General features: G+C 34.0%; 1 protein-coding gene across 2 annotated transcripts in view; it reads right to left on the bottom strand.

The window, feature by feature from the left end:
- Nufip (nuclear FMR1 interacting protein 1) overlaps positions 1-1,418 on the bottom strand; it is a 34,623-nt gene extending 33,205 nt beyond the window's left edge. The window contains exon 1 of one of the 2 annotated variants that reach the window (XM_076494533.1): positions 492-1,418. In XM_076494533.1, coding sequence (XP_076350648.1) covers positions 492-1,004 — 513 coding nt within the window. In that variant the 5' untranslated portion in view covers positions 1,005-1,418. The remainder of the gene's footprint in view (positions 1-491) is intronic. The other variant, XM_076494542.1, reaches the window with a different exon arrangement.
- Positions 1,419-24,397: the final 22,979 nt, after the last annotated feature.

The following is a 24,397-nucleotide window of genomic DNA, read 5'->3' as shown; positions in this document are numbered from 1 at the left end:
CTAAACACTATAGCTTGAACTTGGTACACTGCTTACTTATTACAAGCTACAAATGTAATCTGTGTTACCTAGAATGAGACAGCTTTAACAAAATGTATGGTAATTTCTTCTCCATAATTTATTTGCTCAAAGAAAAATGTTTATTGCTGAATAAGCTCTTTAACTGCACATCAGATATTACTAAACATTGTATCATAACAACCTAAAATTACCTATTTACATAAAATAATGTTTGTTTACCACCAGCTTTAGTACCAAAATGAAAAAAAACAAATTCTCCCAGGATATATTGCTAAGCATGTACTTCTACAGATTCTTCCAGTAACAGGCTGTAGTGTAAAAAACATAAATATACTTACTAGTATTACTACAACTATTAATTGTAGTTCAAAGATCACAAGTATTATCATAATTACTGGGGTTATAGTTTAACCATTTCCAACTGTATAGAAAATGTAAATACATTAACAAATAAATAACTGATATCTTACACTTTCCATTCTTGAATTATTTCTGACATTATTAGACATAGACCTTGCCCACATTCCACGGCCCCGAGCATGGTGGAAAACTCTACGTCGATGTAAACTATTATTTCCATCAGATATATCTTTTTCTGAACCTGAAGAATACCACGGTAGATCTAAATGGCTGTTCACATTTTGAAATCCTGAATTTCTGTATGAAGGTAGAAATCTAGGTTCAACATTTGGAAAATGTGGTCTCTTGTAAGTTTCAAAGTGGGATGGAGGGCCAAAACACGGTGGTGGAAGACGCCAATTATTGGTACCATTATCTACTGCTCTAAAATTTGTCACACTTGTTGGCCTAAGACCATGAATACTATTATGAACATGAGGGATATGGGAGACAGGATAAAGGTTAGGCCTAACAATTGGCATATTAAAACTGTTTTGTTGTAAAAATATTGCTTCTTGAGAGTAATTAATATCCCTTTCTGAAGTAACGAAAGAAGAATTCTCATTATGCGTGGATTCCATCATATTATTTCTCTATACTAATATTAGATAATTCGAAATGAAAATACTAATCACAACTTTAACGCAACACACCACTCACAGAAAGCCGCCATGTTTCATGAACTTTCAATACCACAAGACACTAGAAAATAAAGATAATATTTCTTATATTCGAAAATAAATTCATTTAAAATATTAACTGCGTAAGCATAAATATTTAGGATACAAGTTAAAGAATTATAAAAATCATACTTTTCAATGCTGTCTGTTTATGTAATATGATACAGAAAATTACGCATAAGATAATCAGATTTGAGTTAAGACTAAAATAGTGTATTTTCTTTTTTTGGGGGGGATGATCATATCATGCCATGTAAAGGATAATACTGTTTATGTTGTAACAATTATTTTTTCGTTTTTCCATCTTTTATTTGCGAACTGTGTATGAGAGACTTATCGCGTTCACTGAACTCCTCTCATAAATATGTTATTCAACTAAGTAAAATATTTCCAGTCTGATATATATATTACAGGTGCATGTCTAATTAACAATTAATAAATTAATTAACAAGCGAGAACTCGTACACTGACAAGCAATTTTAAGAGTGTTTCGTCTAATATTAAGATGGAATATTTTTCGCCACAATAAGAGTTTTATAGGCTGTGTTTTGAAATGTTAATGTAAATATATATTTGCTAGAAGGAACTTGTCATTACATCATGAGGATGGGTTTGGTTTGAATTTCACGCAGAGCTGCACGAGGATTATCTGCGCGAAACGTCCCTAATTTAGGGTTGGGTTGTGTTTTTCATATAGCAAAGCCACAAAGGGCTATTTGCTCAGCCAACCGAGGGGAATCGAACCCCTGATTTTAGCGTTGTAAATCCGGAGACATACCGCTGTACTAATTTAGAAGTGTAAGACTAGAGGGAAGGCAGCTAGTAATCACCACCCACTCTTGGGATACTCTTTTACCAACGAATAGTGGGAGTGACCGTTACATTATAACGCCCCCACGGCTGAAAGGGCGAGCATTTTGGTGCGACGGGGATTTAAACCCGCGATCCTCGGATTATGAGTCGAGTGCCTTAACCACTTGGTCATGCCGGGCCTTGGCTGAATTGAAGAAATAGATAAAATAAAATAAAATGCTAAATACCTGCAACAACACAAATCTAGTGACAAAAATATACAGAAAAATAGGCAATGATATTTTATAACTTTCAAAAGCTCTTACAGTCAAAGTAGATTTTAAAAAAATATAATGGAATTCTTTAAATAATATTCATAAGACTGAGAGAATTAACATTTAGATGGACAAGTGAGTAGCTTCACTCTGCCAGAGTGCATCTAATACACAGGTAAGTTGTGATCATTTCATATTTAGAAAAGGAAAAACATGACTTATAGATATTATTAATTTTTTATATAGTTTGTTTGTTTTGAATTTCGCACAAAGTTACTAGAGGGCTATATGTGCTAGCTGTCCCTAATTTAGCAGTGTAAGACTAAGGGAAGGCAACTAATCATCACCACCTACCGCCAACTCTTGGGCTCTTCTTTTACCAACGAATAGTGGGACTGACCGCACATTATAACGTCCCCACGGCTGAAAGGGCAAGCGTGTTTGGCGCGACCGGGATGCGAACCCGCGACCCTCAGATTACGAGTCGCACGCCTTTACACGCTTGGCCATGCCGAGCCTATTTTTTATATAATTAATCTAAATATATATGTGCATAAAATTTTAAAAAGGGGGGAATGACCTATGCAATTTTGTAAAAACAACATCTGCAAGTTAGCTACATACCATAACCACTTCGCCTTTTATTTAACCTGCATACATGATTAGATATATGTATATGGGAAACGTTTCAAAATATGTATATTGGAAACATTTCAAAACTTTAAATGACCTAAAATTGAAATATGTGGAATCACATACCATATATCTCCTTCCGTTTATTTCTAAGCTGATTTATCTACCTTTATATTTAAACTTGAAAATACAGTAATTTAGAAGAAAAAAATAAAGTCATGCATGTGTGATAGGTTGCTCTTGTTTCTTGACATAGTTGTTTTCCCTGTTATCGCAAAATACACCTTGAGCTCTGGGTTTGTGGGTGGATTATCGGTGAAATAGTTAAATCTCACTTGAGATCAGAGAAGAGTATTTTGAGTTAATTATTGCTTCTGTTGACTAGATGTCTTCCTTCTAGTGTATCAGTTGAAAATTAGTGATGGCAATGCTTACATATTCTCTGCATATCTTTGGCCAAAATACGAAAACAAGTGAATACATTTATATTTTTAAAGGAAAATCTGAGGCAGAATACTTCTGAAATTTTCTTAATGATTTTTGTTGTTGTTAATCACGAAGTTACAAAGCGGTCCAACTGTTATCTTCTTGTCAAAGATCAATACCCTATTTTCAGCATGATTAGCTTAAAAATATATCAATGATCTATCAGGCAGTAATATTCATTTTATGAATATATTGGGAAAACTACGTATAGATGTACTTCATTAAATTTTTAGAAATATTCAAAGAAAAGCAACTGTCTATTTTACTTTATAAGTACTTCAGGAATGTTTAAAGCAAAACATTTTCAGAACTACTTTATTGTAATATAAAAAGACTTCTGTCAGTTTCAGATAATTATAATTTTAAAAACACTGAAATCAATATATATTTTTTGTATTTTCTGCATTATATCCTTTTAAAAATCAAAACCAAACATTATTTTTTATAGGATAAAATTCTTATGCAAGTTCTTTATTTGGTATGGTTATTAAATACAACGCAAAGAGAAGGATTAATGTTCTAACGTTTTTGGTAACACATGGATTAATCACAAAACATCACGAATAAAATAAAGTTAACAACTTTTGAGTATATAAAGATGAAAGTTAATGCCATATATGTATATGTGTACACATACACATACACACAAACATAAACCAACTGAGCATTAGAATTACTATTTTAAGGTAATTATAACTGTCCAGATATACCTTGGCATCTTCTCTTATAATTCTTCATTTGATACATGGTCTATACCTGTGTCTAATTGTGACTCAGCTATATATTTCTCTAGACCAATTACGACTAGAATCGAATTACAATCGTTCTAGAACCCAGGATAAAAACATCACTAATATATAGACGGTTAACAGGCCGCATGACATGTAATTTCTGGATGGTATTTGTTTATCGTGCACTTTGATATATATATATGTTTGTTTGTTTGTTTTTTGAATTTCGCTCAAATCTACTCGAGGGCTATATCTGTGCTAGCCGTTCCTAATTTAGTAGTGTAAGACTAGAGGGAAGGCAGCTACTCATCACCACACACCGCCAATTCTTGGGCTACTCTTTTACCAACGAATAGTGGGATTGACCGAACTTATAACGGTCCCACGGCTGAAAGGGCGAGCATGTTTGGCGCGACTGGGATAGAAATATATATATGTATTCAATATTATTTATTCGTCGCTATGCTAATAAGACGTTGTGTATATGACCCAAACATATTATGTTATATATGTGGTAAATTTGTTGTAAATCTGATTTAAGTAAGAAGGTTTTTTTTTTTCAGAGTTGTAAAGAAAATGAATATTATTTTCGAAGTCTGTGTGTTTGAATTATGGAAGATCCATTATTAGAACCAAAATACTTTTATGAACTTTAAGTTCCCAGACCTTTGTAATCTATACTAAATTTTAAAAGTATTATATTTGGTAAAATGTTGTCGTAATGGCCAAAATTTAAATATAAAAAGTTTGTTTGTTTGAATTTAAACACAAAGTTACACAATGGGCCATCTGTGTCATGCTCATCACAAGTATTTAAACCCGGTTTCTAGCGCTGTTTCACTAAGGGTATACACAAAAGAGGGCTTTTGGTGAAATGCAAGCTACAAAACTAAAGTTGAATATGCTCCTTATAGTCTTAACATGGTCTTGCTGATGGGGCTTCTTCACTGAAGGTGATATTATCACCAACGAAGTGGATGCTATAATAGCGATGTATGCAACAGTAATGGTGATGATAGTGAAGAGTGTGATCCCCAAAGCTGACGTTGAAGAAATAGGCAATATAGAGACTGTCTATGAAGAATGACATACCTAAAATATCTTTTGCTTCTCATTGGAATTCTGCTCCGGAAGATCATTATGAATTATAAAGTGATCCAAAGATAGGAATAAGCATGTGTGGTTTTTTACTTGTAATTGACATATCCTTTAATAGGACATTTTATCAAACTGCATCATCTACTCTTCTTCTTTGATGTTTCATTTTTCATTATGTGCAGTAGACAAGTTGAAGTTTACCAGTAAAATAAAGACGTATTTTTCTAAACTCCCTGATCATGAATGATTCATCTATCAACATATCTTGGGCTGGAAAGGCAGCTGATACTGAAAGCAATCAGGATGGTTCCTATGTTCCCTCAATAGTATGGTAGTGGCCTTTAAAAGTGCACATATATAACATATATTGATCATTGATCACAAGTATATATTAATTCATAGGATCTTCTTCAGCCATTGAGGAAATCAGGTCAAACCCAGGAGTCTCGTGGACTGCTGGATATTCTTCCAAGTTGTTTAAGCTGCTAAAAATATAACTTTCTCTTTTAGTTTTGATGTAGAGTTTAGAAGTTAAAGAAGCAAAATTAATGAGTGCAAGCTTCTGGTAAGATTGACAGAGGTGCCACAAATGTGAGTTTATATAAGAAGCCAAAATTGAAAATAACTACCGTATTTTCCGGTTAATAAGCCGAATCGCCGAATAAGCCGAGGCCAATTTTCAGCTCTGAAAATGAGGGTTTTTGCTTATTACCGCCCAATAAGCCGAAGCCATTTTTAAGAAGTGACAAGTTTCTTCAAAATGATTTCTTAGTCTCGTTTCAGCGTCAGCATGCATGTTGTGTGTGATCATTGGCGTTCTGTAGTAAAGCAGAACGTGTCGTATTGAGACAGAGATGGAATCAATATGTCATTCGTTATTGGCTCCACTCACTGTAATTAGGTAACCAATGAAATTCCAGAAACAACGTTTCACTGTAGTCTTAACGTGCTTTGCTGATGGGACAAAATTACCGCCTATGGTAATTTTCAAAAGAAAAACATTTCCTAAGAAGAAGAAATTTCCGAAAGGAGTGATCGGCCAATAAGCCGACCCCCAAAAATCAGGTCCAAAATTTAGGGCCAGAAATTCGGCTTATTAGGCGGAAAATACGGTATTAATAAAAACGTCTGAATGAAATCTAAAATGTTTGTATAATAATATGTCAACCACACTGTGTTTCAACTTGGTTTTTGATTGGTCAGAAGTTCAACAAGAAATTTAAGTTTGAAAATTGTAACATCCTAGTTACAACCAATTTTTTGAAAACCATATTTTAGACATGAAGTGTCAAAAGTATTGCTTTGGTTATATATAATTTATATAGCTATACGTATGTCCATGCTTTTACTGGCTGTAAAAATGCTTTCAAGCCTGTAAATATTTTGGTCCAGCAATTTTCGTATAGGACATATATTTGGCCACCATATAACTGCGCTTCTCATTGAGGGTTTACCGTACAACTCTTACAGCTTATAATTCTAGCATCCGGGGTTTGATTCCTCGTAGTTGACAGAACACAGATAATTCATTGTATTGAAACAACAACAGTAATCAAATGCCTACAGCTAATACAACTTTTGCTAACTGTTTTATACAGAATTTGCCCATTTATAAATATTTTAATTTGATCCAACTGAAAATAGTTTTCACCAATACTTCCGAATACGCCAGATAAAACTGTTGCGTAAGATATGCTGTTATCTTTGCCTTTATGGTTAAACATCTTCTATGTTCTGAAAGAAAGAGATATTGGCTAATGGTTAATCAATATTGTAAACCATCAATACTACGTGTCGTTGCTAATGGTAGGATAAATAGGATGTTTGAATGTGTTTATATAATTATTGAATGTCTTTCTAAAGAGATTGCCACTTCACTGTATAGGTCACTGGTTAGACCACATTTAGAGTACTGCGTTCAGTGGTGAGCTACTTACCTTAAGAAGAACATTGAATTATTGGAAAGGATTCAAAAAGAATTACTGGAATTGTACCTGCGATGAAGCGGTTCTCATACGAGGAAAGATTGAAATCTTTAAAATTGTTTTCTTGAAAAAAAGAAGAGTTAGAGGGAGTATCATTGAGGTATTTAAAATTATAAAGGGAATTTATGGAATTGATACATAATATTTTTCCAAAGTTAACAGCGAGAATGGTAGGAAAAGGTGACACAAATATACATTTTGATAAGGTAGAAGTTATCTATAGCTAAGGCAGTTTTATTTTTCTAACAGGGTGGTTGGCCTTTGGATGTTGTGGAGGCAGTAACTTTAAATGAGTCTAAGATAAAGTTTAATAGCCATATGAATGACTAGCTTTGGTCGGATTATTAGGCTGATATATTCTAGGTGACTCTGCTATAGGTAATTATATATGCCTCTATACATCACGTTATCTAACACATAGATATATATAAGTCGGTGTGCGCTAAGTCATGTCATGCTTAATTTTAAACTTAAAACGTCTCTGAATTAAGCCGTTTTCTGTTATATCGCTAACATTTGTAATAAATACAATTCTCTTTAACTAACGGATACTCTAAATTAAGAAATAACAAAAATATTTTCCCAGTTTTGTAATTTATGCGTTTTATTTCATAACTTCAGTACATAGACTAACAACAATAATAGGTTATAAAAGCCATTGCTGCAACTCATTATTACCAAAAACACACAGGCTTTTCGATACGTTAGATGTTGTTATATAAGGAACTATTACTCTTTCCACGTGGGTTTTCGCTAGCTTGCCTCATTAAAAAGATGAACACGCGTATATCTATCTGTCTGCAATTTCATTTTATAATGTGGTTTTTACTAGCTTTCACACGTCACGTAAATAATATAAGTAATATCTAGATACACTTATTATGGGTGCAATATTTTAGGTTTCTAGGTTTTTCTTCTTGGAACTATGACGGTCACAATTCTTTTCTATGTGACTTTTTGATAGTTTGCCTCGTTAAAATAGCGCACGTGCTTGCGCACACGGATATAGATAAATAATATTTCTCAGATGAGCACCCTCAGGGTCCACTTAGTGCGTGTACAAAATATGAGGTTCTTAGGTTTTTTCCTCTTGGAGCTATGGTGGTCATACACACACACAGATGAATAGAAATATCCGTTTATTATTATAAATAATAGTTGGTTTTAAGATTTTAATTTTATTTTTAATTTGTTTATTTGATAGTTTTAGTTTATTTTAGAGAGTAGGATAGACGAAACAGACCAATAAATCACTTATTGTTCCTAAACATTATTTTATCTTATATTTCACGTGCCAAGACTGAAAATATTAATTTACTAGTATCAATGAAAATATCTTATGCACCGTATCTTCATATACTAGAACACAGGCCCATAGTTACAATGCATTTTAGTTCATATAACATAATCAAAATGTTTGATAAAAATTTCCTTTTCAATTACTTTGTTGCACGACATTTATACCCTCTTGGTTTACAATTCATGTTTCGTAATTTTCTTAGTTTACTTTTATTATTTATTATTTTTTTATTATTTTATTATTTTATTATTTATTATTTTTATTATTTTTTAATTATTATTTTTCTCCAGAAGGAGTTTTTGCACCACGTGGTAGAAGTGAATTAATATAACCTTGTTAACAATTTAGAACAGTTTCCACTTTCCACGGTTTGTCCTAAGATTCCAGGATTTATGGCTCTTGAATGGTTCTTTTCATGCAATTTCAATATCTCGGATTTTCTAGAGATTTGAAATATTTCTAAACCTTTTTCAAGATTTTGACAATTTCCATTTAACTAATACAAGACAGAAAAACAAACAAACGAATAAATTATTTACATGGGAGGGACATGACTTTAAAAAATCGTGTATTTCGGGTTTAAATTTTGTTACAAATAAAAGCTATACTTGTGGCAGGAATAAATATGAAATAGTGTTTGTGTGCGAACTTGTTTTAAAACTATATAATTACAGCATTTTCAGGATTTCATTTAGTGTAGAGCAAAAAAATTCACAAGCTATTATAGATAATATCACTGGTTAATTGGGCTCATATGAATATATTGTTGAAAGTTAAGCTTTGTGTGATATATGTAATCGAGAGAAAGATCGAGAAACTTGACGTAATAACACTCAAAAAAGTTGAAGTCCAAAATTAATGTCATAATGAGTGCATTAGAAATTTCGAGTAATATTTATTGGTGCATTGTTTTTCAGAGTAAAACATTCTATTAAAAATAGTTGCATACATATCTTCATACCTTATTCATAAACTAAACACACTTTTACTAATTCGGTCTTCCGGTGGGACAGCGGTAAGCCTACGGACTTACAGCATTAAACTCTAAGGTTCGATTTCACTCATTGAACATAAGAAATAGACCAATGTGGCTTTACTTTAAAACAAACACACTAATTAAATTCCACCCCACACATTAACTACTAAATACTACTGCGTAGCGTCTAATAAAACAATATTAACTTCACAATTTTCTCAAAATACTACAATTCACACTTCGTGAATCACAAAAGATCACAATACATGCTGTTGTGCCTACTGTAGGACATGGTAGTACTATATGTTTTTTCCATTTAGTTAAAAAGTAATTTTGTTTCAAACTTATATTGTTTATTATAGTTTCCCGGCATGGCCACGCGTGTTAAGGCAAGCGACTCGTAATCTGAGGGTCGCGGGTTCGCATCCCCATCGCACAAACATGCTCGCCCTTTCAGCCGTGGGGGCGTTATAATGTGATGATCAATCCCACTATTCGTTGGTAAAAGAGTAGCCCAAGAGTTGGCGGTGGGTGGTGATGACTAGCTGCCTTCCTTCTAGTCTTACACTGCTAAATTAGGGACGGCTAGCACAGATAGCCCTCTAGTAGCTTTGTGCGAAATTCAAAAACAAACAAACAAACAGTTTCCCAGGTAGACGTAGAATGATGCTCAATTGAGTTACACACTTTCACTTTCCTTGAGAAGAACTAGAATAAGTGGAGAATAAGGTTCTTGTTTCTCTAGTTTTCTTACAGGAATAATATCGTCGTTCCTAATTAGCAATCTGAGTTATTCTCGTAGTTGAAATCATCCTTGATCGTCACTGCTTGCTGGTCAGCTAATCTGACAAGAGCATATTAGTTTTCTTGTGTTAGAAACTTAAGGATGTATTGACACATTTAAGACGCCATTTTTGATTCTTATTAAGCCTAAAGCTACACAAATGGCTGCACATGGGAAGTTGGAAAGATGAATGTGAATAAGTATAAACAACATTAAAACTGTACCACTATTCAGACAGATTATTATCTGAGCAAGTGAAACCAACTTTTTGAACAAGAATCAATGTTTTTCAAGTATACTGATTTTATCACTAAAGCATAAGGCGATAACGCACTGAACTTCTCCTGTAGTAAACCATGGAACACCACTTGTACAACAAAAGATTCTTTGACTCTTTCTTTAGCATGTACTCATAAAGTCCATTGTGTTTGGAAATGCAGTTTACCTGCACAAGCAGAACTTTCTGATACTCTTTAAAGTAGTTTCATCTCTAATATTCTAATATAAGAATGGAGACAGCCACTTCTATTTTGTAGATTATACTACTTAGATATATTGAGAAATATGTCACTTCTAGTCAATATATGTCTGTGGACTTATACCGTTAGAAACCGGGTTTCGAAATCATGGGCAGAGCATAGATAGTGCTTTGTGTAGCTTTGTGCTTAATACCTAACAAGTACAACTCTAGTTAATCATGACTTGCCAGAATAAAGTTTATATGCATGTATTAGCGTTGTTACATGGAATGTCTAATATACTGCAACCATAATTATGGAAACTTGTTATCAGTTAAGAACTTAACATCATTATTTTGTATCTTTGATTACATCTCCCAACCACTCAACCATTAAGCCCTGAAAGAGCTGACAACCAAATCTTTTAATTTAAGCTGGCTAATACTCCCTCAAGAGATGGGCCACACCCGACCTGGGATTTGTTAGTTTTTTGGAGATAAAACAATGCCAGTCATAGTTTGCCTTTAGCCTTCCTGCATTTGTTGAGCAATTCACATGTTTTGCCTGTTTCATCTGGTAACAACATTTATTTCTGTGAGTAGTGGTCTAACATCCCACAACCTTAAGAGATACCCAAATTCTTCCTTCCAGAATGTTATTGTTTACATGTTCTGCAGTACATCCATAATTGGAGGTACTAGGATTCTTTGACCTCGCATTGGTATCCACTACAGCTGTGTTTAGGCGTTATGATATCTGAAGGTTGGTTGTTCTTAATATAAAACTAGCTTTCTGTGATGTATACATTTCAAAAGGTTTGTCTGCCCAAGATACGGCCACTATAAAAGAAATTAGGTTTTTTAAAATAAGGTGATGTTACAGTTTCACTTATGAATGGTGATACCTTTTTATTCTGCAGACATCATTCTCATGTAGGTGACATAAATTTCCACCCAAATTCTTCCTTCCAGAATGTTATTGTTTACATGTTCTGCAGTACATCCATAATTGGAGGTACTAGGATTCTTTGACCTCACATTGGTATCCACTACAGCTGTGTTTAGGCGTTATGATATCTGAAGGTTGGTTGTTCTTAATATAAAACTAGCTTTCTGTGATGTATACATTTCAGAAGGTTTGTCTGCCCAAGATACGGCCACTATAAAAGAAATTAGGTTTTTTAAAATAAGGTGATGTTACAGTTTCACTTATGAATGGTGATACCTTTTTATTCTGCAGACATCAATCTCATGTAGGTGACATAAATTTGCACACAAGTGGCTAGATTCTCTAAGCATTGAGTTTTAAACTCAATTTGATAATTTGATTCCCTACGTTGCTAAAACATTGATGAAACTCAGCTACAACAACGTCCCGATCATCGACTTGATCCTTATTCAAGTGCTTAATTGATTGTTTTGTTTATTTTTGAATTTCGCGCAAAGCTACATGAGGGCTATCTGCGCTATCCGTCCCTAATTGTAAGTCAAGCGCTCTAACCATCTGGCTATAGCGGGCCGTGCTCATTCTAATCAAACTTTAGTTCATCAAGAATCAGCATTGGTTATGACACTGCCTGCCCCTGAATTGAGTAGTTCATCAACTTGAAATCCTTGTGTATTTTGAACATGTTATAAATAATTTTGTTTCGTTAAAATGCAACTAAAATACAGATAAAATATTCCAACTATTTTCGATAAAGCTATTTAGTAAGTTAAATTAATAATTCTTTATCAAGTGCATATAAAATGACATATTTTAAGAAATTAATGGAAATTTATACTTGTCACTATTTGTATTTATCATAACATTTTATTGTAATTTCTAATTATCAACAAACTTTCATATTTTATTGAAAAAATTTTGATGTCTGGTTATTTTTTGAAATTTGAAATTTTTATTCAGAAAACTACACTAAGTTATTGTCTTTGCCATGTGCATAGTTATGATATTATTGCTTTTTTAGACATAAAAATAAAAAAATGCATTTGGTAAATTCAATTATACATTATTTTGTCTCTATATAACACTTCTGAAACCCGTATTCCGTGGATACTTGAATTTGTATCACAAATATCAACAAAAGGTGTTGTGAAAGAGGCATAGCTGCCAGTGCTTAAGGACATGATGTGAAAATAGTTCGACTATTTCTTTAAGTATATTAAGAAAAATTTGCTTGAAATAAATGGACTTAAAGACAAGTTGTGTGCAATGTCCGATGCTTAGTTTAGACATTACACCATTTAATGCTTAGAACACTTGGATAAGGAGAATCTCAATTACTGAGACACTGTTGTCTATAAGGACTACATATTTTATTCTGTGGAGGACTGAGTAATTTCTGGGACTGAATAGAAGACTCTAAGGCAGGGTTCTCATGAGAACTTGGCTATTTACGCAAAAAATGTAAGAAAATTGCATGGAAATACATTTCTAATCACATATCCTAGTGATTGCAATGAGATACTGATTGTGGCAACTTATTGTTGTGCTATTGAGCACACACAGGTAGTATGTTATGGGTTTTGTAGTGTCTCTTATGGAGGTAGTTTCTGTGACAATGCAGTTGAAAGTGGTCGTTTCAAACCGTGCTCTGGAACAGAGGAAGAAACCATCAACACTAAAACCATAGCTATGGATTCGGCTCTGAGATATCCTCAATGGTCAGTAATGACCCTCAGTGGTCAAAGAAATGTTTACGACTAGCTTTAGTACAAAAGATGCTATAGGGCGTCATGTTTTAACTGAGGTGGTTCCATATAGAACAATTAAATTTCCCAAGCCAAGAGGAAATAACTACACTTCTGGTGTAAGAAGAGTTGAACTCTCAAAGGTAATCATGCTTCAACTGTGTCTTGCCTGGTCAGACATATGAGAATCTCTGTACTCATTGCAAGTCTATTTAGAATAAGTAACACTCAAGCAGGAACTGCAACATATGCAGGAAGATCGATGATGAATTATGGAGGTTGCTGTTAGAGCTATTTTATTTTAACAGCCTGAGCTGAATAACAATCTGTGGTGCCATGCCCATTTATCGAATTCTCAAGCTCTGAACATCATGTAATAGTGACATCTTTTACACAAGCAGTAATAATGAACCACATTATTTTTTATGCTTCTGTAATTATACATACACCACAAATGGTCAATAAGGAACCTTAAGAAGAGTTGAAGAAAATGCCAGAGATAACTTTGGTTATACTTGTTGCACAATAACGCAAATACATTACTGATAACCAAGTATTTAACACTTGACTTGTCAGTTGCAATATTAAGTTAAGCTTGTATTTATGCTTTATTTTACAGTAATTTTCTCTTTCAACTTATTAAGATTATTTTATATTACTGGGCTTAGCGTAATTGGGGTTTACACTTAAACTGACCTGATATTTGTCACAAAATTTTTTCACATTCTCTCGTCAGTTAAACAAACTCAAAGAACACTTTGAGTGTATTGCGTTCTGGCGTTTCTTGCTATTGAATATTCTTTTTAATTTGGATATTATCATGTCGTTTGATTCCTTTTGTCACGAACTCCTTTGTTCATCCTGGAGTCTTTTGTAGCAGGATATAATAGCCACCGTGAGTTACAATCGCAGGCCCCAAATATTACAATAATTAGTACCATAAATGATTAATTATTAATTCATTATTTCAGTCTGTTAGTAATTATTAACTTTTTTAAGTCATGTTTTGCTCGCTATTCTGATACAGTCTGCAGAAAGGTTCTGAGAAGAACCATTTCTGTGATGGAGAAATCTTACTCATTGTCTACGTGATTGGAGCTTCCCTAAGTAGAACTTCAACTAATTATATGCATGGTTTTAAGAAAGGTGCCCAGGCATTTTAACAGATTCACGAAGTGTATTATCAGTTTAGTGGATGTGAAAGGTTTTATCTTCTTTTTTTTTATTGCACTTGGTTAATATCCTATCACTTTAGCATTATTCCAATATACTTTCCCGAAAGGAAACGAGGGAAGACGTGGACGGTCATCTGTTTTAACCATTAACACTACCACACAGTATTGTGTTGTCTGTCTGCCATAATAAGAACTTTGCATTCTGTATGCTACAACAGAGCATGACATATGAACTTCAAAAGCAAGATATATAGAAATTTGTTACTACTAATTTTGGATTTATTTACTTTTGAAAGAGAACCTTTTCAGGGATCATGCGCAACTATATTTAGACACATGGTCTATTTTTCTTGATTGATGGGTCATGATAAACTATGGCAGACGGTGATATTACCGTCTTACATGTCTATGATGCTCCTCAATTGTAGCATTTGTTGGTCTTACGTAAACAAATTGCAAAGAACAGTGGTGTTTAAGTAACATATATTATACCAAGGGACTAAAATACATGCTTGCCTATTGGATATAAACTTAACAATGCAAAACTAAAATATTCATCTCAAGAAAACTAAAGGTGTGATCAAATACTAGTTACAGCATAATTAGAAAGTTTTCTGTATTAGAAATGAAGTGATTCAGTGCTGTAACAATTGTAGATGCAGAACAAAATGAAACAATGTTTAAGTTTGAGGCGACCAGAAACCTCAGACTTTATTGTTTCCTAATTGTCTTCTTGAGAGGTTTAATCTATAATATGCTTACTCTGGGTGAAAAACTACGATTTTTTATTATTGATATTATTTAAGAGATTTGACAAAAGGAGGAAAGAGACAAGGCAGAATATTACGGATGTATAGCTAGTAAAAGATAAACAGTATGATATGTGAACTACGTTAAATCAACATAAGAGTGTTTACTGTTAGAGTGCTTTGTTACATATCCTATCAATAATTTGGTATTAGCTAAAACAACTGTTACTATGTGCTTTCAGAGTATAATGAGTTATAGCTTTAAAATACATATATTTTTTAGGTAGTGATTATACTTCAAGAAGGGTTTTCAACTTAACAAAATGAGGTTTTTTAACATGGTTTTAAAAAAAGGTTTTCATTTCTTTTTCTCTTAATTTCTTGGTACTTTACGGGTACGAAAGAATGCTCATGTGAACGTAGAGACATCATTATTCCATGTACATGATCGAGACATTAAAATGTGAGAATCTACCAGATTTTGTCATTCCTCAGAACGTTTTGGGAAGAAGTTCTGATCTTTGCTGGAAATATTTCAATTAATTGGTTCTAGTTTTCCGCATTGCTTTCAAAATTATTCAACGAATGTAGTTTTACACAAGCTACATCTGAAGTTTTGGAGTTACATTTTTTGTACGTCTCCCTGTTACCTGTTTCTCCATTCGAAGGTCTGAAGTCAATTCAAGAATTTAAACTGAAAAAAGCAAAAACATTAAATAAATGGGAATGGACTCTATTTTCATATGAGAAGTTCCTTTCAGCAAATATTCATCTACATTAAAATTTTAAAACACAAACTTATTGTGACGAAATTCAAAAACAAACAGTCTAACAAAATACTTGATTCGAAATTATTTTGAGAAATATTCTGAATAGTTTGTTTGTTCTTTAGTTTTGCGCAAAGCTACATGAGGGCTATCTGCGCTAGCCGTCACCACCCACCGCCACCTCTTGGGCCACTCTTTTACCAACGAATAGTGGAATTGAGCGATACTTTATAACTCCCCTACGGCTGAAAGGGCAAGCATGTTTGGTGCATCCTGAATAGTAAGTTACTGAATCTATAGAAACAGGATAATTATTAGAGAAACAATTCATCTTAAGTAGAATGAATTAGTGAGTGATTGAAGTCTTTTACTGATGTTTCAGATTTTGTGTTTTTTAATAAAGTTTTGACGTTGCTTTTTCTGTAGATTCCTTGGTAAAATAATAGCCCGAGAGTTGACGATATGTGGTGATAACTAGTTGCCTTCCTCCTAGTCTTACACTGCTAAATTAGGAACGGCTAGCGCAGATAGTCCTCGAGTAGCTTTGTGCGAAATTTCAAAACAAGCAAGTGCAAATAAATGTCTGAATTTCCCCAGAATGCAAAAAGTGCACTTTTTTGTCTTCAAAATTTTTTGGTGGATGTCCCCCCCCCCAAAAAAAAAAGTGTCTCCCGATTTTGTGCACCTTTCAATGTTAACAGATTAGTTTCTGATAGAAACTTATTTCTGTTTGTAAATGAGTTTACATTTGGACATTCAAGAAGAAACTGTATTTTTTATTAATTTAATTTTAACATTAATGTGTCGATAAATTCTTGTTTTTGCATTTAAGATTTATAAAGTGTGAAAATTAAGAATCGTTGTTTTATGACGCAATAAATGATAAACTTTCTTAGTTGATTCAAGCGTCTAGTTTTGATTAAACAGTCACTGTCGAGGTTCAAATTAGTTTCAATTTTCATAAGTCTTACCTACAAAATCAAATATGAGATATACTCTTCAAAAAAAGAAACGCAAAAGGGAATTTTTGTTATTTTAAAGATAATTATATGTAATAACGTTACAAGCTCAGAGTATGTGATGTTACACGTGTTTAGGCACTGATTGTCAGACCAAAATGACAATAAAAGTTGTGCACTTTGAAAACGGAGGAAAACATCGGGTTTTTCGCCAAAACGCATTCATGTGCAATAAATTTGTTTGAGAGATCTGCATGTTCTGCAAGTGCAACATGTGCAAAATCCCTATAAAAGTGACGGGTTCTCGGTTTCCACAGCTCAGTGTTAAGCCACCGACACGCAATACAGTTACGCCAAGACTGACTGAAGCACAACGCAATTGGTCGCTTGGAAGCAGGCGAATCTCGATCAGATGTTGCCAGAGCTGTGAATGTCCATCCAAGCACCATCACAAGGCTATGGAATCGTCACCAACAACATGGATCAACTCGTGACCGTCTACGATCGGGCACAAGATCGCTACATCCGGTTACGTCACCTTCGGGATAGGACCACCACTGCGACGTCTACTGCCTCAATCATACCAGGGCTGCGTAGGATTTCCGATCAGACCGTACGCAAACGTCTACGAGATTCTTAGGCCCCATGTGCAACCCATCATGGTGAACGTCAACGACGTTTTTCAACATGACAACACCCGTCCTCACACAGCCCGACTCACCACTGTCTTCTTGAGACACCACAACATCAACGTTCTTCCCTGACCCTACAGTTCACCAGATTTAAACCCCATCGAACATCTTTGGGACGAGTTGGACCGACGTCTGCAACAGCGACAACCTCAACCGCGGACTCTACCTCAGCTTGCAGCAGCTTTGCAGGCATAGTGGACAGCGATTCCACAGGATGTGATTCGTCATCTCATCGCTTCCATGGGCAGGAGATGTCAAGCAGTTATTGATGCTCACGGGGGGCATACTCGTTATTGACGTTGAGTGATGTTAAACTTCACCTAGTGAGCGTGGACTTCGCCTTTGCAGACTTTGGATGTTCAGCAGTGAATGTGCAAAGTTTCACACATGTCATACAGAACTACCCGGAATAAACTTGTTAACAATTTGTCTCAAATTTTGCCTTTTGCGTTTCTTTTTTTGAAGAGTATATGTATATACTGTTTTTCTCATTACTTATTTTCTCACCAGAAATTTATTATTTCATTAAGATAGTCATCTATAAAACATTGTGTTGAGTAAGATACTGTTTTATAAATTTTGTCTAATTCATGTAAGCATAATTTAGGCTTTGCTCTTTGTCATTTTGTGTTAGTATTGAACTGTTAATGAGAAAATTTACACATAGGCATTGTTTGTTTGATCCTCCAATGGGAGTATTTTACAGTGTAACATTGTTTGCCCGATCTTTCAACGGTGGCACTTTATAGTGTCATATTATTTGATCTTTTAATGAGTGGTGCTTTTGTTACACATAAGTATCTAAGAAAAGTCATATTAAAGTGCGTTTGTTTCTTAATACTATATTATTGAAAAAGTTATTTGATAAGGCAATTTTAAACTTAGAAACTAAGAATAAAACTTTTTGTCTATTTATCAAAGATTTCTTCTCTTATTCATAAGATATACGTGCGAGTGAACTGATCTGAATAAAAAATTGTGAAATCAACTGAGTTGATTCGTTTTCATCACAACAGTCGACTTTTTGTTATTTTGTTAAGTTTAGTTGATAAACAAAATACCTTTCAAAATAAAAAAAAAAAGACTTCACATTCATAAGAACCTTCCTCGAATCGTTATATCAGTGGAGAGTATAAAAACATTAAGTATGTGTTTCACTAAATGTATACTTTCTTAAATAGTTTGATGAATGAATATGTGCTTATTTTGTAGTTTCATTAATTCTCTTATTACCTTTTGTGATTCATAAAGATACAAAGGTTTCAAATTCAAACGAAAATGGTCATCTAGCTGCCAATAGAGAAACATGAAATGCTGTAGTTAACGTATTCTAGCTATTGGTTTTGAAAACGTTTGTGGTGACACGTATATTGAATTACATGCTTGTGTAAACATTAGAAAAAGAAAGTAACATTGTATCCAAGTCTAATAACACATTGTTATCAGCTATTCACATATCGCTTAAACTTTACCTTAAATATGAAATGAAATCGAAGTATAAATCCTTTCGGTCTTAATTATTAGATACAAGAAGGTTTCTTGAATTATATTATCTGGGAGACAATTTGTATCCTGGCAACAGGGACCGAAAGTCAATTCGATTACTGGTATGAAGAATGCTTTTCAAAATGAGTTTACTAATAGAACATTTTCGGAACCCAATACCGGAAGCTATTTCCTATAAGATAAGATATATGGTGTCTAGTCTATCAGAGCACAGATTTTCGATCACAACTATCGGAAGGTACCTCATACAATAGGTATGGATACGTTATTTGTTTTATGTGTTAAATTTCGCGCGAAGCTACTAGCAGGTAATCTTCGCTAGCTATCCGTATCTTTAAAGTGACAGGCTAGAGAGGAAGAAAGCTAATTAATACTACCCGCCGCTAACTCTTGAGCTATTATTTACTAAGAATTTTGCGATTGACTTTTACGTTGTATATTCTTACGACTGAAAGGACAAGCATGTTTGGTGATTGTTTTCTATTCTGCGATTTACAGATTATGAATCCAGCCCTCAAAACACCAGACCATGTAATGTGTGTTACGTTGGAGATTCATATACTGTTTAAATGTTTGTGTCTATGTCTATTTTTGATACCCGTTGTGAACTGATCACAGATCGTCAACTGTGTAAACAAACAATGAAGCTTAGTTGAACAGGCTCTCAGAATCACTCTCGAAATGAAAGTTTGGTTGCTGTCTGTTTGTAGTGGAGGAAGAAACGATTCGTTGATCTCAGGATAGTCTCAAGAGTTTGGGTTTACTGTCATTTCAGTAAATGCATAAATAATTTACTTTCAGTTTTAATAGCATTGAAAAGCCTAAGGTAGAAACTGAGTTGTGTGTGTGGTGTGTCTCGAATGGTCCACGATAAACGTTTGTGTGTAGTTTATCCGAAGAACTAAGTTTTATTAAGATTAATCAGCCTTTTGCGCTGTTATTATATCGTTGGTGACACCAATGTATTTAAACATATCAATGACATGCCATTGGTGGAAACTACTTCTACGACGCCATTGTGTCCATAGATTTTATCATTAGACGACTTTTCTCTACTTTCTCCTTTAAAGTTTTGTAAAATGTGTAATCTAAATAAATTACTTGAACTTACACCGTTCATTCGGCAACCCGTATTGTTTAACTGGTAATTTATTCTATTTACTTTAGTAGCGTCCATGGGAATCAGCTTAAACTTATTTCCTAGTTAAATCTGTGGTAATATTTCCTTACGTATTTTAGGTCTTCTTAAAAATACAAGTGTGGTTAATTTATAATTATGAACAACTGCCTCCATTCACATACTAAACAATTATATACTCTTTTCCCCCTCCACGTTGCTGGAGAAAATTTTCAGAAATTCCTTGACCAATTGTTTATATACACTTAAATGTTCGATAATAGAACACCTTGAAGCGAACTAAACAATAGTACCCAGTTAGTGAATTATAGTTACAAAGTTATTTACAATTTTAATTCATTTCTGCTGTTTTGTTGAAGAATATTTCTACTTTTTTTAGGTAGTGATTTGTTGTTCGCTTAAAAAATCTGATATTTTTGTTCTTTACTTGTACATACGTTTTATGTATATTTGAAATTTCAGTCAATGAGCTACGTAAGACAGTAATAAAAGTTATTTAATGTTGTTTTTCATATTATATGTGGTATCCTGATGAATATTGTTTTGGCTTGTACGTGCACGTAAGCACGTTTGTTCATATAGTTTCAGTATAGCTTCTCTAACTCATTAATATTTGAAAATGGCACTAGGAAATAATTGTTTTCGAATCCTAGACGTGCAGTGGCGGCGCCAAGGGGCTGTGGGCTTGAGCCCCCCCAATGAGCCAAGCCCCTTCAGATCTGTGGAACTCAACGTCTTCATTAAGACGGAAGTATGTGTCATGCATTCCATAGCAACGTACTGAATGCACTGAAACTCATGCGCTGTATTGCCGCTCCCTGCCATTCTATCTTGAGCTTTGACGAAGATTAGACAACCACGTTGATTTCACGTTACAACAGATCATCAGGGATTTTACTTAATAAACCAAAGGTTTCACAGGTATTTACCCATTAATTTCATTATCTTTTATTGAAAAGTAAAACATAGCATGCAGGTATAAGTGTATTGTGTATAGGTCAAAACTATGAAGCATTTAGCCGGCGTTGTGTCCTCTGTGAGATCATTTGCATTGTGTATCAGCCATCCAAAATTGTACTGATGATTGTGGCATACACTTAAAATTGTGACTTACAATCCAATTAATATTATTCTTATGATTAGATAATAACCTTACCTGTTAACTGACCAAATAATATTTCTAAACAATTCTAGAATTAATTTTGAAATTGTCATTGGGCTATTTAGAAGTGCCTAATTTAATGTAATGTAGTAGTTACATTATTGTAACAGGTGCTTGTCACACTTATGATAATAAAAACAATATTACAATCACAGTTTGAGCTGTATGAATAATGTGAATTTATGAAGAAACCAGCCTTTCTGTGAAGGTCAACTGCAATTTAGACATTTTTTTTGTGCAACTATGACCATTTAATATCCAGGCCGCGGGTTTGCTTTGTTCGAGCGCGCGATTCCCGCCTCGATTGCTTTAAGCGTATGATCACCGAGCCGCTGACCATGGTGTACACTCTGCGTAGGCTGACGATCGGCTCAGCCCGATCGAGATCCAGATGCCAGCCGCATGCCACCCCCCGCTCACTCCCATTAGCTGCCCACCATTTTACAACAAGCCCTATCAAAGCTATGTTTGTGTTCCCTAATTAGACTTGTAATTTTACATTATCACTACCCTCTAATTAAGTACTTGTGCTACATGGTTAAAGATAAACACTTTCTCTAACAGTATTTCACGGATATGTTCTGGATGTCAGGAGACACACCTTCTATGCCACTATAGACAGGATGCTCAACGAGCTGAACAGAATATTTTCCTCTGATGTCTGCAGTGTTCTGATGGATGCAACTGCATTGAACCCCAAACACTCCACATTTCTGGACAAACAAGCACTCTTAGGAATGGCAGCAAACTATGGTGTGGCAGAGGATGACCTCACAGTGGAGGTCCACTAGTTAAACCGGCTAATTACCAGGAAGAAAGACAAGGGGCAGGAAGAATCCACACCATTGGAGCTTGCAACCATGCTGGAGCCATACAAGGATGCCTTCATGGATCTCCACAAACTTGTATGCATCGCTGTGACCCTGCCTGTCACTTCAGCTGCCTGTGAGAGATGTTTCTTATGTCTGAAGCTTCTCAAGACATACTTGCGCAACAGCAGTGGTAACAACCGCACCAGCAACCTTGCTGTCATTTCAGTAAACTCCAGGAGGGCAAAACAACTCGATATTGATACTGTTATAGACACATTTGCTGCCAATCACCAGAACAGGCACATTGTTTTGAAGTAATATTGATTATAAATACAACATGATGAAAGATAGTTAGCCTGATAGTGACCTTACTTTTCCTCAGAGTGTATTAACTTCACATGGGATAATTCGTTTCTGCTATGTAAACTATGTCTTTATGTTATATTTCTTTTGATTTGTAGCTTTACTCTTAATGGTATATTAAATGTTCAATCTAAGCTAATCTTGACTTTCTTTATTATTATGTATTACCTTGGGTGGAATTTAGGTAAGCTTCCTCTTTTACATGTACGCATATTTTCATAAACAGATTATTTCTAATTCGTAATAATGAATTATTAATCAGAGTATGAGTTTCCCAATGAAAACTGCATTGAAAACGCAGTTCAAAATAGCACACCTTTCTGAAATGTACCGTGGTATTTACATTATTATAATTTATCATCTATACTTCATATTGATGGCATTTTGGGAAGCTCCTCCACAGTTTACCTCAGCCTCTCTCAGACCCACCAACGAAAATATCCTGGCGCCGCCACTGCAGACGTGTTGTGGAAAATATAAGAAATGTGTAATATGCTTTGGATAAGGCAACCTAACTACGCTGCAGGGCTACTTTGAAAAAGCAGCTATGAGAAAGATCTGGGTTCTAAACTTGTTTTAGTATAACTTACTCAGCTTTTGTGTTCCGTGTTTCTCGAAGATTTCTTCAAAATAATTTAATTAATTTATTTATTTTGAAATTTTCAACAGGTCTACAGAATAGTTTGATTTGATTATCTTTCCATAATAGTATGTTCTAGAGAATAAGGTTTCTAACTTTTCTAAATATATTTTGACCTAAATTTATATTTTTAGCTTCGAATGCGTTTTCTCTGTGAATTTAAACTTAGAAAAAAGCTTGATATTACAAAAATAATTTTGATTAAACTGAAAAACAGCAGTGCGGTTAGCTCATTCAGTGAAAAGTTTATCTATACTTATATTTTGTTAGAGTAGTAAATGAAATAATTAGACATATAAATATTAACTTCGATTTTACACGAAATCAACGTACCGCCTTACAAATCATGTTATATTTTCAAGTTAAATTTTAAGTTGCCTAATAACCACTTCATTATCAAAACTACCGAGGTAGAATAATACATAAAGACCGGTATTATATAAGTATAAAGGCATTTATATGAAATATAACGTTAAGTGAAGATATATCACATACGGTATACTGAAAAGAATAGTATTTAAAAATATATAGAAGAAAAATATAGAGGTTTCATTTTATAAATAAAAGCAAACAATTGTTGCATGCTTTGTAATACCTATACGTTTTTTATTATAGAGTTTTAGTGAATTTGCTGAACGTTAACTTATTATTTTAATCTAGAAGGTGTATTTGGAGTTAAAATTTAGTATATTAATCAATAAATTCAACAATATCTGGTGAAGTGATACACAGGATGTCCATAAAGTTGGAACCGCAGTTTGCTCGCACCTTTTCTTAATTTCATATACATGATCGATTATGGCGCTGTCAAAGCAGAAGAAATGAGAATCCAGTTAGTCCTGCTGTCGATCTAAATTTGTTTCGAATTACAAGAGCAGCATGTGGAGCACATTTTGTAAAATTTGTTAAAATGCCTATGGTTTCAAACTTCTTGGATATCTTGTAGACTGGGTTCTAATAAACGCCACAAATAAGCAATTTGCATTAATTTATACAGTGAATTAAAGGAAAATGGGAATAAAAAAATAATAATAATACTTTAACCAGAGTAGCTTAGTAGCCATATAGGTTAATAATAAATAGTTTAGATCCTTGTATAACAAATTTGGAAGTTTTGTTGGGGTGG

The sequence above is a fragment of the Tachypleus tridentatus genome, chromosome 1, assembly GCF_004210375.1.
Source record: "Tachypleus tridentatus isolate NWPU-2018 chromosome 1, ASM421037v1, whole genome shotgun sequence".
In the NCBI taxonomy this organism is placed as follows: domain Eukaryota; kingdom Metazoa; phylum Arthropoda; class Merostomata; order Xiphosura; family Limulidae; genus Tachypleus; species Tachypleus tridentatus.
The sequence above is the reverse complement of the archived record's forward strand: the minus strand, read 5'-3'. Positions and strand labels throughout refer to the sequence as shown.